We start from the raw sequence: 16,471 nt of genomic DNA, 5'->3' as shown, positions 1-16,471 counted from the left end.
GCGTGAACCTAGAATTGGTGGGAAGAAGAACTGGGAACAGAGTGAGTGAGCAAAATCGACCATCTTTCTATTTTTATTTGCCACTTTTTACACCAAAGCATCTCAAATATACTTGGGGGTAGAATCACAGAATTGGTAGAGTTGGAAAGGGACCCCCAGGGATCATCCAGCCCAACCCTCTTGCAATGCAGGAATCTCAGCTAAAGCATCCATGACAGAGGGCTGTCCAACCTCTGCTTAAAGACCTCCAAGGAAGGAGAGTCCACCACCTCCGTCCCACGGTCGAACAGCTCTTACTGCCAGAGAGTTTTCCCTGATAACTTAGTCTGGATCTCCTTCCTCGTATATCTTGAAGCCACGGGTTCGAGTCCTAGCAAAACATACCCAGCTCCTTCAACCGTTCCTCACCAGGCTTAGTTTCCAGACCCCTTGACCGCATATTTTAATATCTAGGAAATAACAACAGGAAATAACAACAGGGAACAAAGCCAGAAGTAAGCACTAAAGAACATAAAGAGCATAAAAATCCTTACCTGTAGAGATATGTAAAAAGGTGAAGTCCGTACACTTCACCAGCAAACAGATGAGCTTTCCGGCCCTCGAGGCTCCCTGGGGCCATGCCCCTTGCTTTTTGAGTGGTTTTTGCCTGGCTGGAAATATTCCCTGGCCAGAAGAGAGAGAGAACAGAGAGTCTGTGTGCGTGTTTGAGCGAGCCACCTGCAGAAACGAAGCCCGTTTTGCAGAGGGCGGTATTTATTCAGTGTGGTGTAGTGGTTAAGAGCGGTCGCCTCGTAATCTGGGGAAGCGGGTTCGCGTCTCCGCTCCTCCACCTGCAGCTGCTGGGTGACCTTGGGCCAGTCACACTTCTCTGAAGTCTCTCATCCCCACTCACCTCAAAGAGTGTTTGTTGTGAGGGAGGAAGGGAAAGGAGAACGTTAGCGGCTTTGAGACTCCTTCGGGTAGTAATAAAGTGGGATATCAAATCCAAACTCTTCTTCTTATTCATTCATTTCTCTGGCCAACGATGTGCCGTCTACAGGCCCTGGCGGAGGAGAAGGTGGTCTACGACCGCAGCACCAGCCGCAACATCTACCTGAACGTGGCGGTGAATACCTTGAAGAAGCTGCGCAGTGCCCTTCCCAGCCCTGTGCAAGATGCTCGCAGTGCGTATCTTTCCTTGCTTGCTTCTTTTGTAAGGTTATTATTATTAAGGTAAAGGGACCCCTGACCATTAGGTCCAGTCGTGGCCGATTCTGGGCTTGCGGCGCTCCTCACGCTTTATTAGCCGAAGGAGCCGGCATACAGCTTCCGGGTCATGTGGCCAGCAGGACTAAGCCGCTTCTGGCGAACCAGAGCAGTACACGGAAACGCTGTTTATCTTCCCGCCGGAGCGGTACCTATTTATCTACTTGCACTTTGACGTGCTTTTGAACTGCTAGCTTGGCAGGAGCAGGGACCGAGCAACGGGAGCTCACCCCGTCATTGCGGGAATTCGAACCGCCAACCTTCTGATCGGCAAGTCCTAGGCTCTGGTTTAACCCACAGCGCCACCTGCGTCCCTTTTTATTATTAGTAGTATTTATTTATTTATACATACATACATGCCTCACCTATCTGGCTGGGTTTCCCCAGCCAGTCTGGGCGGCTTCCAACAAAATACTAAAATACAATGATTCAAATATTAAAAGCTTCCCTAAACAGGGCTGCCTTCAGATGTCTTCTAAAAGTCAGATAGCTGTTTGTTTCCTTGACATCTGACGGGAGGGCGTTCCACAGGGCGGGCGCCACCACCGAGAAGGCCCTCTGCCTGGTTCCCTGTAACCTCGCTTCTCACAGGGAGGGACCCACCAGAAGACCCTCAGGACCTCAGTGTCCAGGCCATTGAGTAACAACAGACCCAATTGACCCAATTTAGCCGTGCTCATTCATTTCAGTGGGCCTGCTCTGAGCTACGGCCTGCTAACTGCATCCGATCCACGGGTGGTTGCACAGAAATTTGTGGACTCGAGCGTCCCTGGTTGGAGCCTGCTTTCAGAAACACTCACTAATGTGCCCATTTCGTACCCGGCTCCTTCCCTCCTTCCCAGGGTTTGGCAACCGGAAACTGGTGTCTCACGAGGCCATGCTGGGAGGCAAACTGGCAGCCAAGACCAGTTTCACCTTGAACCGCTCTGCGGCTGCTCACTTGCGGCCGGAGGACCTGAAAGGTAGGCTCCTCTATGTTTCTTCTCTCTGTGTGTGTCTGTGTCTGCGCCCCCTTCCTTTCTGCCTTATGAGGTCCTCGGGGCTGTTTAATCCCTAAATCCAGAGCGAGGTAAAAAGGTAAAGGGACCCCTGAACATTAGGTCCAGTCGTGGCCGACTCTGGGGTTGCGGCGCTCATCCCAACTTTCCTGGCTGAGGGAGCCGGCGTCCAGCTTCCGGGTCATGTGGCCAGCAGGACTGAGCCGCTTCTGGCGAACCAGAGCAGCGCACGGAAACGCCGTTTACCTTCCCACCGGAGTGGTACCTATTTATCTACTTGCACTTTGACGTGCTTTCGAACTGCTAGGTGGGCAGGAGCAGGGACCGAGCGACGGGAGCTCACCCCGTCATTGCGGGGATTCGAACCGCCAACCTTCTGATCGGGAAGTCCTAGGCTCTGTGGTTTAACCCACAGTGCCACCCGCGTCCCTAAAGGTAAAGGGACCCCTGACCAGTAGGTCCAGTCATGGCCCCGACTCTGGGGTTGCGGTGCTCATCTCGCTTTACTGGCCGAGGGAGCCGGCGTACAGCTTCCGGGTCATGTGGCCAGCAGGACTAAGCCGCTTCTGGCGAACCAGAGCAGCGCACGGAAACGCCGTTTACCTTCCCGCCGGAGTGGTCCCTATTTATCTACTTGCACTTTGACGTGCTTTCGAACTCCTAGGTGGGCAGGAGCAGGGACCGAGCAGAACACCGCAAAACCTTTGCAATCCCTCTGAAACCAGGAGAGCAGGGGATAACATCTCGGCTCAGCCGGTTTTATTGAGTGAGCCGATCTCTTTGCCACCCTCAGGGGCCTCCCTCTACCGCCGGCTGAAGGAGTACGTGTTGACAGAGGAGGACCTGAAGGAGCACGGGTACCCCCTGCCGTGCCCCGAGACGTCGGGCCGCGCCGTCGTCTTCAACGCGGAGGAGAAGAAATCGACCGACGGTAAGCTCCGTGGGGAGAGGGGCAAGACCCGCAAGCGCTTCTGGCTTGGCGATCCTCATATAGTATCGATCCGTTGCATTTGTAACCCCTCCTGTGTCATTTTCCTCCTCCCCGCTTTATCGCCAGTGATAGCCCTGGGAGGTAGGTTGTGCTGAGAGGCAGCTTCACCCACTGAGTCGGGATTTGAACCCCATAAAAACAGGACTTTTTTCCCTTTGCAAAAGAAGCTGCACAACTTTGAGCTGATCGTCAAAAAAACCGGGGCTTTTCATCTTTGCCAAAAAAGCTGCACAACTTTGAGCTGATCCTCAAAAAAACGGGGCTTTTCCCCTTTGCAAAAGAAGCTGCGCAACTGTGAGCTGATTTCCCCCAGAAAACAGGGCTTTCCCTCTTTCCTCCTCTAAAATCTAGGTGCCTCTTTTGTTCAGGTGTGTCTTGTGGAGCGAAAAACACAGCAATTCATTGAATCTCTTTCTCTCTCTTTCTTTCTCCCTCCCTTCCCCTCCCTCCCCCAAATTTTTAGGCTCCTGCAGAGTTTGCTGCCGCTGCGGCACCGAGTACATGGTGACTCCGTCTGGGAACTGCGTCCGCAAGGAGGAATGCGTCCACCACTGGGGGAAGTTGCGCAAGCAGAGAGGTAGAGTGTTGCATTTGAGTTCCTTTCCTCCCACATCTTTTCCTTCCTCCGCTGGAGCTCAGAGAGTGGGTGTTTGCAGCGGTTTGCATCTTCCGCCCGCGCTCGGCCTCCCTGCGCCGTTCCATCTTCCCAGCAACCTGTGAGAATTGCACTGAGCTGCTGGTTCTTGTGGCTTGGGAGTGGGGGGCCTGAGGGTCATCCAGCCCAACCCCAACACCCCCCGCAATGCCGGAATCTCAAAGCATCCATGACGGACCCAACCTCCGCTTATAAACCTCTGCGGAAGGAGAGTCCACAAACTCCCGTTTGCATATTTCGTAGAATTTCTACACCGCTTGGTTGTAAAAGCCTTTCCACCACCCCAAAAAACCCTCAAAGGGGTTTCCAAAATGAATAGAACAGGCATAGGCAAACTCGGCCCTCCAGATGTTTTGGGACTGCAACTCCCATCATCCCTAGCTAACAGGACCAGTGGTCAGGGATGATGGGAGTTGTAGTCTCAAAATATCTGGAGTTTGCCTATGCCTAGAATAGAATAACCATGTTATTGGTAAAAAAAGAGAAACTGTTTTGAACATTCAGTGAAATGAAATGAAATCGGCAACAGGTTAAAGGAGACATTGACTTTCTGCGTGTCTGGACAGACTCGCCTGAACGAAAACGTTTTTCGCAGGCACCGAAAAGAATTCAGCGAACCTTTTCCGCCTTGTTCAACAGGCAGGCAGAGGTCCTGGGTCCTGTGTTTGGATCCCTCCGCAGACCCTGAAACTTGCCAAGTCGCATTCTCTGAGGGTGACCTACCTGGTAGGACTGTTGTACAAGGCTGAATACGGTTTGGCGTGGGCAAGGAATACATGGATTTTGAGTGTTTTGAGACACTGAGGGGATAGAACAAATATTTGTTGTCGTTTAGTCGTGTCCGCCTCTTCATGACCCCCTGGACCAGAGCACGCCAGGCCCTCCTGTCTTCCACTGCCTCCCGCAGTTTTGTCAAACTCATGCTGGTAGCTTCGAGAACACTGTCCCACCATCTCGTCCTCTGCCGTCCCCTTCTCCTTGTGCCCTCCATCTTTCCCAGCATCAGGGTCTTTTCCAGGGAGTCTTCTCTTCTCATGAGGTGGCCAAAGTCTTGGAGCCTCAGCTTCAGGATCTGTCCTTCCAGTGAGCACTCAGGGCTGATTTCCTTCCGAGTGGAGAGGTTGGACCTTCTTGCAGTCCATGGGACTCTCCAGAGTCTCCTCCAGCACCAGAATGTACCGGACCAATCCAATTCCCTGACCTAGTCGTTATGCAGCTTCGGCAAAGAGCCACGCTTTGAGCGTGGCTGTTTCCTCTTCCCTCCCCGGCGCCTTCCCCTTATTTATCTCATCCCTTTGGTTGTCAACAATCACCATCGTTACTATTAATTTAAAACCTTGAGTGCTTGAGAGAAAGGCAGGATGCAAATATTGCAAGTAAGGACAGTTTCTGCATATCATTCAGCTGGTACCTTCTGGGAAATGCCTTTTTGCTGATTCCTAAGCCACAGTGTCCTCCTTGCTCAACCTTTTCCCTCCCTTTCAGTTCCTGGTGGTTGGGAAACCCATTACAACTGCTGTTCGGGAGCGGTGGGCTCCCCCGGGTGCCAAGTCGCAAAAGTAAGTTACTTTCAAATTTCCTTGGTTTCCTTTTATCTCGCCCGTCCTCCGTCACGGAGCCCCAGGGGGTAGAAGCGTGGTTGTTAGATCTAGGCGCAGGTCGTAGTTCACTGGTAGAGCCCCTGCCCTGCAGGCAGAAGATCCTAGGCCCAGTCCTGCCCCAGGTAGGACTGGGAATGCCCCCTTGCTTGAAACCTTGGGGAGCCCTGCTGGTCCGTGTGAACGTCAGCTAGACCAGGTTGCTCCCCGGAGCAAGACGGTTTGAGCATCTTACTCCCGATCCTGGTCTGACTGCACTGGCTACCAATTCGTTTCTGGGCCCAATTCAAAGTGCTGGTTTCGACCTATAAAGCCTTAAATGGCTCAGGACCCCAATACCTCAAGGACCGCCTCTTCCCATATGAACCGACCTGGACCCTGAGATCGTCTTCCGAGGCCCTCCTTCGTGTGCCTCCTCCTCGAGAGGTCCAGAGGGTGGCAACACAAGAACAGGGCCTTCTCTGCAGTGGCTCCCCGTTGGTGGGAATGCTCTCCTCATGCCTTCATTATACACCTTTAGGCGCCAGGCACAAACGTTCCTTTTTAACCAGGCCTTTGGTTGATAGATAGATAGATAATACTTTATTCGGCTATAAGCCCACGAGGTAAAACCAAACAATCAATAAAATAGCATTTTACATTCTAAAATATCAACTAAAATATTTCAACGCATAATCTCCTTCACATTACATACAATCTCTAGATGTACCGTATTGTGGCCTTGAATATAAAGATGGTGCATAGAGTTTACTAGATTTTTAATAGTCATGCAGCATTCCATGAAGTCTTTTATATGAAAGAACTGAAATCAGGAATCTGGCAACCTGTAATGTTCTATAAGAGTCAGTGTCCTGGAGTAGATAGGCTAGATGTAATTCAGGTGGTTTAGCAACAGTTTCCAAAATGATTGAACTCAGAATCCTTGATCGGGGAACAATATATAAAGGACAATTAAACAAGATATGATAAAGGGATTCTATTGATTTGTTGTCACATGCGCATAAAGGCCTTTGGTTGATCTGTTTTGCATCCTATGCCCTTTTAAAATGTGGGGTTTTTGGGGGGGCGTTATTGGGTTGTTAGGGATGCAGGTGGCGCTATGGGTTAAACCACAGAGCCTAGGACTTGTCGATCGGCGAGTTCGAATCCCCGCAATGACGGGCTGAGTTCCCGTTGCTCGGTCCCAGCTCCTGCCAACTTAGCAGTTCTAAAGCACACCAGTGCAAGTAGATAAATAGGTACCGCTCCGGCGGGAAGGTAAACGGTGTTTCCGTGCGCTGCTCTGGTTTGCCAGAAGCGGCTTAGTCCTGCTGGCCACATGACCCGGAAGCTGTCCGTCGGCTCCCTCGGCCAGTAAAGCGAGATGAGCGCCGCAACCCTAGAGTCGGCCACGACTGGACCTAATGGCCAGGGGTCCCTTTACCTTTACTTTATTGGGTTGTTGTTTTTATTTTTATTAGGTATTTTGTGTTTTTGTATCTTGATTTTATTCTCTGAACTGCCGTGAGTATAGGGTGGTATATAAATTCTAATAAAATGATGATGATGATGATGAAGCCTGGAGGCTTCTCCATGAATTTTTCCTGACCCCTCTTTCAAAGCCATTATCCTCCTAAAGCCAGGCGAGGTGAAATAAGCCGTCTTCCTTCTCTCTTTGCCCCTCTAATTTCCTCCTCCCTCTTTCAGCAACACGTTCACGACGGCAGGAAGGAGAGCTTGGAAGGTTTCGTGAAGACCTTTGAGAAGGTGCCCAGCGCGGACGGAAACCCGGGCATCTACGCCTTAGACTGCGAAATGGTTGGTGGAGCTGGAGTTGGTCATCTGCTGGGGCAGTTTCGAAAAACGATAGCCATTAAAATCATAGGCTTAGGCAGCTCAAAAGAGGCTGCTTCTTTCAGCTTCGAATGTGTCTCTGTCTGCCCATCGTGTCTGTTTTGAAAAAGTTAACTAAAACCGTAGCTCTGTTCCTTAACTGCTGGGAAATACAGTGGAGCCTCGGAAGTCAAACACCTTTGAACTCGAACCTTTCGGCTCCCGAGTGGTCGAAACCCGGAAGTGAGTGTTCCGGTTTTTGAACGATTTTTGGAAGCCGAACGTCCGGCGCGGCTTCGAATTGGCTGTAGGACAGTTCTGGGAATCGAACGCATTCTGTATTCTGTTTGATAACCAAGGCATGACTCAATCTATCTATCTGTCTATTTATCTGTCTATCATCTATCTATCTCTATAATCTATCTATTGATCATCTGTCTGTCTATCATCTATCTACCTATCTATCTATCTATCTATCTATCTATCTATCTATCTATCATCTATCTATCTCTATCATCTATTTATCATTTCTCTGTCTATCTATCATCTGTCTGTCTGAACGTCTATCATCTATCTATTTATCTCTCATCTGTATCTATCATCTATCTATATCTATCTATCTATCTATCTATCTATCATCTATCTATCTATCTATCTATCTATCTATCTATCTATCTATCTATCATCTATCATCTCTATTATCTATTTATCATCTGTCTGTATGTCTATCCATCTATCATCTATCTATCTATCTATCTATCATCTATCTATATCTATCTATCTATCTATCTATCTATCTATCTATCTATCTATCATCTATCTATCTATCTATCTATCATCTCTATCATCTATTTATCATCTGTCTGTAAGTCTATCTATCTATCTATTTATCTATCATCTATCTCTATCATCTGTATGTCTTGTCTATCTATCTATCTATCTATCTATCTATCTATCTATCTATCTATCTATCTATCATCTATCTATCTATCTATCCATCAATCCATCATCTATCTATCTATCAATCATCTATCTATCTATCTATCTATCTATCTATCTATCTATCTATCTATCAATCATCTATCTATCTATCATCATCATCTACCGTGTCTGTTCTAAAAAAAGATAACCAAAATCGTAGCTCTCTTCCTTAACTGCTGGGAAACAGTCGGCCGGAAGAAGCAGCCTTGAAAGTGGTCAGAAATCTCTTTCCCCCCTCCTTTGATTCCTGGTTCTCTGGACCCCAAATCGGATTAATCTCTGGGTCGTTGAATCAGGCGAGGGTTTGACGAATAGGAGATCAGGTCTGCCTGCGGAAAGGGAGGCTTCCTGAGACACCCCCCCCCCCAATATCTCTCTCTTCTTCTTCGGCTCCCGCAGTGTTACACCAAGCAAGGCCTGGAGCTGACTCGGGTCACGGTGATCAACTCGGAGCTGAAAGTCGTCTATGACACCTTTGTCAAGCCTGACCACAAAGTTGTGGACTACAACACTCGGTGAGAATGCTTTCCGTTTTCCTTTCTCTTTCTGTGATGGAACTCCTACTTGGGGACTTGCCTGGCTTTTTCCCGGCCCACGTAGGACCAGTCTGGATAGTTGGCCTTGGTGAAGATTTGACGTTTTCATCCCCAAAACGTTTTTGATTTGAGTTTCCGCTGAAATGAGGCTGCATTTTAATGTTGTATTTTAATCTTGTTTTTAAGTTGCGTTTCAATCAATTGTTTTTATACCTGGTGTTAGCCACCCTGAGCCCGGTCTTGGCTGGGGAGGGCAGGGTATAAATAAAATTTATTATTATTATTATCATCATCATCAATCTTTATTACGGTCCATAGACCCAACAAATCATTACAAATCAATACACAATTCAGACAGCCTACCTCCAGGTTAAACAACACCTTGATCAAGCGGCAATTTTGTACGACTGCCTTTGCAAGGGCGAGTATTCCCACCCGTTTGACGGTGTTGATCTTTGCCTTCGCAGGTTTTCCGGCGTGACGGAGGCTGACCTGGAGAACGCCTCCATCACCCTGCGGGACGTCCAAGCCGTCCTCCTGAGCATGTTCAGCTCGGACACGATCCTGATTGGGCACAGCCTGGAAAACGACCTGTTTGCGCTGAAGGTAACGGGACAGTTCTGGCGGGGCAGTTCTGCCTTCTGCTTGCTCTGGGGAAAGCCAGGCAGAGATGTATCAGCCACAGGGTGGGCTGGGGTCCTTTTCCCCCTTCGAGCGGCTTAACAGAGGAGTCTGTGCCCCCCACCCCATCCAGGCTGAAGCAATTGAGCAACGCTAGATCAGGCAGGTATTCCCCAAACCCATCGCCGCGTCCCGTCCCCCAGTCCTACAAACAAACCCCAAACCCATTGCCGTATACTCCAACCTGGTTTATTCCCAGAGCCGCAACTCTTCAAAGCATACCTTCTATCTCCCTGGTTCCCAACACACATGTCCCACAGGGGGGCAATCTGATTTTTAGAGAGGGGGCCAATTTGAGAATGAGTTATTAACGGTGAATGGCCTTTTAGGCTTCCTCCATGTGAATAGGAGCTCGCTTTTTGAATAATAAGAATCATTTTTCTGTCTATAAGACGCCCCCTATTTTGGGGGAGGGGACGTGGGTGGCGCTGTGGGTTAAACCACAGAGCCTAGGGCTTGCCGATCAGATGGTTGGCAGTTCGAATCCCCGCAACGGGGTGAGCTCCCGTTGCTCAGTCCCTGCTCCTGCCAACCTAGCAGTTCGAAAGCACATCAAAGTGCAAGTAGATAAATAGGTACCGCTCCGGCGGGAAGGTAAACGGCGTTTCCGTGCGCTGCTCTGGTTAGCCAGAAGCGGCTTAGTCCTGCTGGCCACATGACCAGGAAGCTGTACGCCGGCTCCCTCGGCCAGTAAAGCGAGATGAGCGCCGCAACCCCAGAGTCGGCCACAACTGGACCTAATGGTCAGGGGTCCCTTTACCTTTACTATTTTGGGGTATTTAAAAAAATCGGGGGCGATGGCCTCTGTGTATAAGACGCCCCCCACATTTTTGACATTATTTTAAAGGGGAAAAACATAGTCTTAAACTATGCTGGGGGGGGGGGGAATCAGGATTTTAAAGATGCTTACAAATAGGTTGGGAACCACTGCTGTATCTATCTGAAAGGTTGGGAACAGCTTTTAAATTTAAAGGCCAAGGGGTGAGGGTGGGGGGGTCTAGGGCTGGGGAATATATTGTCTGAAACTGTTCTGATGTCCATATCGCGAAATCAGGCTTCCTCACTTCTGGCCTGGCGATATATCGCAAATCATGATGTTTGCGTGTGGTATGCAGTGCTTTCTTTCTAAAAAAAAAATGTTTAGGAGGTACTCTCATTTTCCTACTCCTATGAGGCCAAACTTAGGGACGCAGGTGGCGCTGTGGGTTAAACCACAGAGCCTAGGACTTGCCAATCAGAAGGTCGGCGGTTCGAATCCCTGCAATGACGGGGTGAGGTCCTGTAGCTCAGTCCCTGCTCCTGCCCACCTAGCAGTTCGAAAGAACGTCAAAGTGCAAGTAGATCAATAGGTACCGCTCCGGCGGGAAGGTAAACGGTGTTTCCGTGCGCTGCTCTGGTTCGCCAGAAGCGGCTTAGTCCTGCTGGCCACATGACCCGGAAGCTGTACGCCGGCTCCCTCGGCCAGTAAAGCGAGATGAGCACCGCAACCCCAGAGTCGTCTGCGACCGGACCTAACCTTTACCTTTACCTATGAGGCCAAACTTAGATTCAGAAAAGGTTTAGGGGTATGCGTACCCCTGCGTCCGTCTGTCCCCCAGAAAAAAGCACTGGCTATTAAAAAATCACAGTGGGGGGAAAACCCATGACGCTGGCCAAGGCTTCTCTCGATTCCTGCAGCCCGTGTTAACTCGGCCGGCTCAGCTCTCCCCCGGGGGGCGGGCAGTGGATCGCAAGAGCAGGCGACGGCAAAAATCACGGCGCTGGAAAACCACAAATTCAGCCGATGCCTCTGCGTAACCTGGTCCTTATTTCGGGCCTCACGATCTATCAGTATACATATTGCGATGTTTAGCCAGCGATGATATCACAAAGTTGACAGCCAGATAATTGCCCGGCCCAAGTGGGGGGGTCCGAGGACACGTTCATGGTGGCGCTTGGGTTTCCACTGGTGCAGAAGAACTTAGCAGAAGTACCGTATTTTTCGCTATATTTGCCGCACCCGATCATAGGAAGGGGAGAATAGGGGAAAAAAATTTTTTTTCTTGTTCTCCCCCTCAAAAACAAGGTGCGTTCAAGAGCAGGGTATTTTATCGTAAGATAAGGTTAAAATAAATTAAGGTAAACTGAATGACAGAATATTGTGAAAGATGAAAAGGATTTGCTGAGTTAATTGATAGGTTAGAATGTTAAGATAAATTATCCAATAAAAATTGAGTAAGATGGAAAGAATTTGCTGAAACAAATAAGTAAACTAGAATACAAAAAGGGAGGTGTGAGGAGGTCGATGAAACAAGTAAATGAAAGACAAAGAGATGGAATATTGGATGTGTGTTTAATTTTTTTATTGTTATTGCTGTATTTTTCTTTCTATTTTTACATATTTTTTCTTTTTTCTATCTATTTTTTATATATTGTAATGTATATGTTGTTAATTTTTTTGCTGATTGTTTTCTTTTTCTCTTTTCTGTAATCTCTAAACTTTTAATAAATATCATTTAAAAAAAAAAAAAACAAGAGCAGGCCTTGCTGCTGCCCCCCGAGCTTGTGGGGCTGGCGCTGCTCCCCCCCCCCCCAGCCTCAAAGATCCCTGAAGCTTTTGGAGCGCAGCTGCACTCCAAAGGCTTGAGGCTTCGGGGACATCCTTTGTAGCCTCCACAGGGCGGCGGGGTGCCTTCACCCCACCGCCCTGCATAGGCTTTGCGCAGCCATCCCGAAGCCGGAACAGCGAGACGGAGGGCTGCACAGCGCCCCGTCTCGCTGTTTTGGCTTCGGGGACAGCAGGCTGCTATCCGCAAGCCTTCAGAGCCCGGCGGGAGTTCCTGCTGGGCTCCCAAGGCTTGCGGAGAGCTGCCCGAAGCCCGGGGTGCACAGCGCCGCGCTCCCCGGGCTTCAGGTTGCAGGCAGCTGTGCGCAAACCTGCGGAGCCTGGAGGGAACTTCCGCCGGGCTCCGCGGGCTTGCGGATAGCTTCCTGAAGCCTGGAACGCGTGACCCCTCTCGCTCTCCAGGCTTCATCAAAATCCTGCATTCGCTCCATAGGACGCACACACTTTCCCCCTTTGTTTTTGGAGGGGGATAACTGCATCCTATAGAGCGAAAGATATGGTACTTGGGGGAAAGGGAAACCCTTTGACGCCGTCTGCGTCCGTCTCTCCCGGCAGCTCATCCACGGGACTGTGGTGGACACGGCTGTCGTCTTCCCTCACCGCTTGGGCTTGCCTTACAAGCGAGCTTTGCGCACCTTGATGGCCGACTACCTCAAGCGCATCATCCAGGACAGCGGTGAGATTTTGGAGAGGGGAGGGATGGGGAGCAAGGGAGGGAATCCGTGGGGTCTTCAGTCCGCCTTCCGCCCTCTCCGCTCCTGAGCTGCAAAGCCCTGGCCACCGAAAACCAGCCTCTCTAAAGTCCTACAGCTCCAATTCCACACACCCCAGTGCCCTTTCCCCCCATAAAGGAACAGCCTTACAGTCCCGCTTGGACTACTGCCATGCGCTCTCCGTGGGGCTACCTTTGAGGGTGACCCGGAAACTACAACTAATCCAGAATGTGGCAGCTGGACTGATGACTGGGAGCGGCCGCTGAGACCATATAACGCGGGTCCTGAAAGACCTACATTGGCTCCCAGGACATTTCCGGGCACAATTCAAAGTGTTGGTGCTGACCTTGAAAGCCCTAAACGGCCTTGGTCCAGTATACCTGAAGGAGCGTCTCCACCCCCATCGTTCAGCCCGGACACAGGTCCCAGAGCCAAGGGCCAAGATTGATTGCATTTATATACCGCCCTATACCCAGAGGTCTCAGGGCGGTTTACAGAAAACATCACAATATGTAAATTCAAAATAAGAACAATAACCCAAAGAGCCACATTTTAAAAGGGTATAGGATGTCAATGAGGTCAACCAAAGGCCTGGTTAAAAAGAAACGTTTTTGGCTGGCGCCTAAAGGTGCATAATGAAGGCACCAGGCGAACATCCCTGGGGATAGCATTCCACAGAGGGGGAGCCACTGCAGAGAAGGCCCTGTTCTCATATTGCCACCCTCCGGACCTCTCGAGGAGGAGGCACAGGAAGGAGGGCCTCAGAAGATGATCTCTGGGTCCGGGTAGGTTCATATGGAAAGAAGCGGTCCTTGGGGTATTGCAGTCCCTCACCGCCCCACCCCAATTCCATCCCATCTTCCTGAGTCCCTCTTTGGTCGCCCCAAGGCAACGGTGACCAAACTCAGCCCTCCAGCTGTTTTGGGACTACAGCTCCCATCATCCCTAGCTAACAGGACCAGCGATCAGGGATGATGGGAATTGTAGTCCCAAGTATCTGGAGGGCCGGGTTTGGCCACTACGGCCCCAGAAGATGAGTCACAACGTCCTTCGTTCTCTCTTTGTCTTCCCGGCAGTGGAAGGCCACGACTCGAGCGAGGACGCCCGGGCGTGCATGGAACTGATGATCTGGAAGATCAAGGAAGACGCAAAAGTGAAGCGGTGATAGAGGAGGGCCCTCCGCCGTTCTTTCTCCTTCGCCTCTTCCGCTTTTACCGGTGCAGTGCAATAATGATAATAATAATAACAATAGCGGCCTCTGGGGAGCCTGGACCTTCCCCCCCCCTTCTGTGTTCGCAGGTATCCCTGCGTAGCTGCTGCTGGTGGCGCCACCACTCCTCTGCAGTCACACTGAGAAAGCGTGTGGCCTCGCGAGGCTGGCCGCGACGTCCCGCCCCCCACGACCTGTGGCGCGATAGGCCCGCCGGAGAACTCCAGGATAAGATCTGGGCGCCGCCTAACTCCCCGAAACCCCGTCCCGTTCGCGAACCTCAAAAAAACAGAAACTTTGCTTCTCCTTTGGGGACTTAACGTGGGGCTCCCTGTGCGCTGCCACACATTGGGAAGTCGGCCGCGGTGACTTGGGCAAGCTGCGGAGGCGCTGGCGAGCCGCGCAGGGGCTCCGATCTGGCAGCGGGCTGCCTCCAAACCTGCAACGCCAGGGGAGAAGGCGGAGGCGCCGTGCGGTTGGCAGGGCAGCAGAACTGCCGGCATGGATATACGTTTGAGTCCTGGCCATGGGTAAGGCAGGGCATTGCGCTCGCGCCAGGAGCACTGGGGGCCTTCGGTGTAGCCGGCTGGTGCCAACCCACAGGAAATGGGCCCCCTTGCAAAGAGGGGGTTTCCCTCACCCCATCTCTCAGCGCAACAGGCCCCCCCCGGTCTCTGCTGCCTGCATCATCGGACTCCTTCCCGAGGCAGAGGATTGCCCCATCGGATTGCCCCGGATAAGGGGCTGGCAGTCGTTCCCATGACGGGTCCGCCGCCCACCACCCGAGACCCCGAATCGGCAGTTGCGCAAGTCCTCCAGGGTGGAAAACGGGGCATGAGCGTGGCAGAGTCGCTGCAGGGAGCCTTACGATTCGTCCGCCTTCGCAACTGCAAATCCAGGGAACTCCACTGTTCAGAGCATATCGCACTTAATTTCCAAGCTCAACCACGACTTTTTAAAAAACACTAGGAAACGCTTCTTCCTAATTATTGCTAATCGCTGCTCTGTGAACGCCCCGTGGGGAAACTTAACCCAGCTCGCTTTGGGGGGGGGGGGGAATGCAGGTGGAAATATTTGCCTTGGCGTAAAACAGAAAGGGGTGTTGATGGTTGAATCCACCTCCTCAAATTCACACACGCTCAGTTATCCGTGAGTGTAAATAACAATGTTCTAGGAACAGAGCGAGTTAGAAGACAGGGTGGGGTGGGGGGTGTTGGGTTATCTATTTAAAACAAGGGGGCAATTCTGCACTACAAGCTATTTTAGCTGACAAAACTCTTCCCTCCTCTGTCCCCCGAATTTTCATTTAAGGAGAGAACCTAAAATGCTCTCTCAGTTCAAATGTTTCCCAACGCCGTCGGAAGCCGTTCATTCCCTTTAAATACCAGTTCCATGTTTTTGCTGCTCCCAATCTGCCCTCTTCCTTCCTTCCTTCCTGGGTAATAAGAGGAGAAAGCAGGTCTCCTCAGCCCCTGGGGGGGGGGGAAACCTATTATTATTATTAATAATAATAACCTTAGCGTAGGTCGACCTCCTCCGCAGCTGACCTCAGCCGTTCCCTGGTTGATGATTCCCAAATCTCTTTTGTTTTGTTAACACTGTACAGTTAATTAAAAAAAACGGGCTCTGTAGACTTTGTATATGCAGAACTGGTAAAAACCTGTTAACACTATTTTGTAAATGGTTTTTTTTTAAATAAATAAACAAAAAATCCTGGCTATTTGTGGAAAGCACGGTTGATTGTTTTAGAGATTATCTCTGTGTGTGTGTGTTATTCTGCTTACTGGAGAGTGTATCAGGGATAAAGGGGTGTGTGTGTGTGGATAATCCTGAGATTTTATTTTTGAAAGGCCACAATTTTGCCGAACGTTTCACCTGCGAAAAGCCAGAAACCTTCAAGTTTAAATCAGAGAGGGTTTTGGGTTTCCTCCATACTTGGTCGAAGTACCAGCTGTGTGTGCAAGAATTTGGAAGAACGCAGTCCTTCTTGAGACAGCCGAATGCTGCTTCTTAGATAGGGGGTATGTATCCCAGATAACCACTGGAGGGGGGGTTTCTCCTATTAAGAGGAGCCATTCCCCTCCTGAGAGTCCACAAGGCAGCTTCCTGTCTTCATTCTCCTTCACCGTTGGATTAACACTCTATGATGTCACGACAGGCGAGCCAATCAGTGGCACAGGCTTCAACCCCACCCTGAAAATGCATTCACTTTTTGCATTCTCTCGCTCCCTCCTGCAGGAGGAGTGCCATTGTTGTTGTTTAGTCGTTTAGTGGTGTCCGCCTCTTCATGGCCCCCCTGGACCAGAGCACGCCAGGCCCTCCTGTCTTCCACTGCCTCCCACAGTTTGGTCAAACTCATGTTCGTAGCTTCGAGAACACTGTCCCACCATCTCGTCCTCTGTCGTCCCCTTCTCCTTGCGCCCTCCATCTTTCCCAACATCAGGGT

General features: G+C 50.5%; 1 protein-coding gene across 2 annotated transcripts in view; it reads left to right on the top strand.

Moving 5' to 3' along the window:
- The window catches only part of REXO1 (RNA exonuclease 1 homolog), a 36,714-nt gene extending 20,966 nt beyond the window's left edge, over positions 1 to 15,748 (top strand). For both annotated transcript variants that reach the window (XM_083720212.1, XM_083720213.1), the window contains exons 7-16: positions 1,040 to 1,163; positions 2,088 to 2,207; positions 3,037 to 3,174; positions 3,698 to 3,811; positions 5,375 to 5,448; positions 7,174 to 7,284; positions 8,680 to 8,795; positions 9,284 to 9,422; positions 12,658 to 12,778; positions 13,892 to 15,748. In XM_083720212.1, the coding sequence (XP_083576338.1) occupies positions 1,040 to 1,163; positions 2,088 to 2,207; positions 3,037 to 3,174; positions 3,698 to 3,811; positions 5,375 to 5,448; positions 7,174 to 7,284; positions 8,680 to 8,795; positions 9,284 to 9,422; positions 12,658 to 12,778; positions 13,892 to 13,980 (1,146 nt within the window). In that variant the 3' untranslated portion in view covers positions 13,981 to 15,748. The remainder of the gene's footprint in view (positions 1 to 1,039; positions 1,164 to 2,087; positions 2,208 to 3,036; positions 3,175 to 3,697; positions 3,812 to 5,374; positions 5,449 to 7,173; positions 7,285 to 8,679; positions 8,796 to 9,283; positions 9,423 to 12,657; positions 12,779 to 13,891) is intronic.
- The last annotated feature ends 723 nt before the right edge of the window (positions 15,749 to 16,471 follow it).

This window comes from Podarcis gaigeae (genome assembly GCF_964106915.1).
Source record: "Podarcis gaigeae genome assembly, chromosome: 18".
NCBI classification, from domain to species: domain Eukaryota; kingdom Metazoa; phylum Chordata; class Lepidosauria; order Squamata; family Lacertidae; genus Podarcis; species Podarcis gaigeae.
The sequence above is the reverse complement of the archived record's forward strand: the minus strand, read 5'-3'. Positions and strand labels throughout refer to the sequence as shown.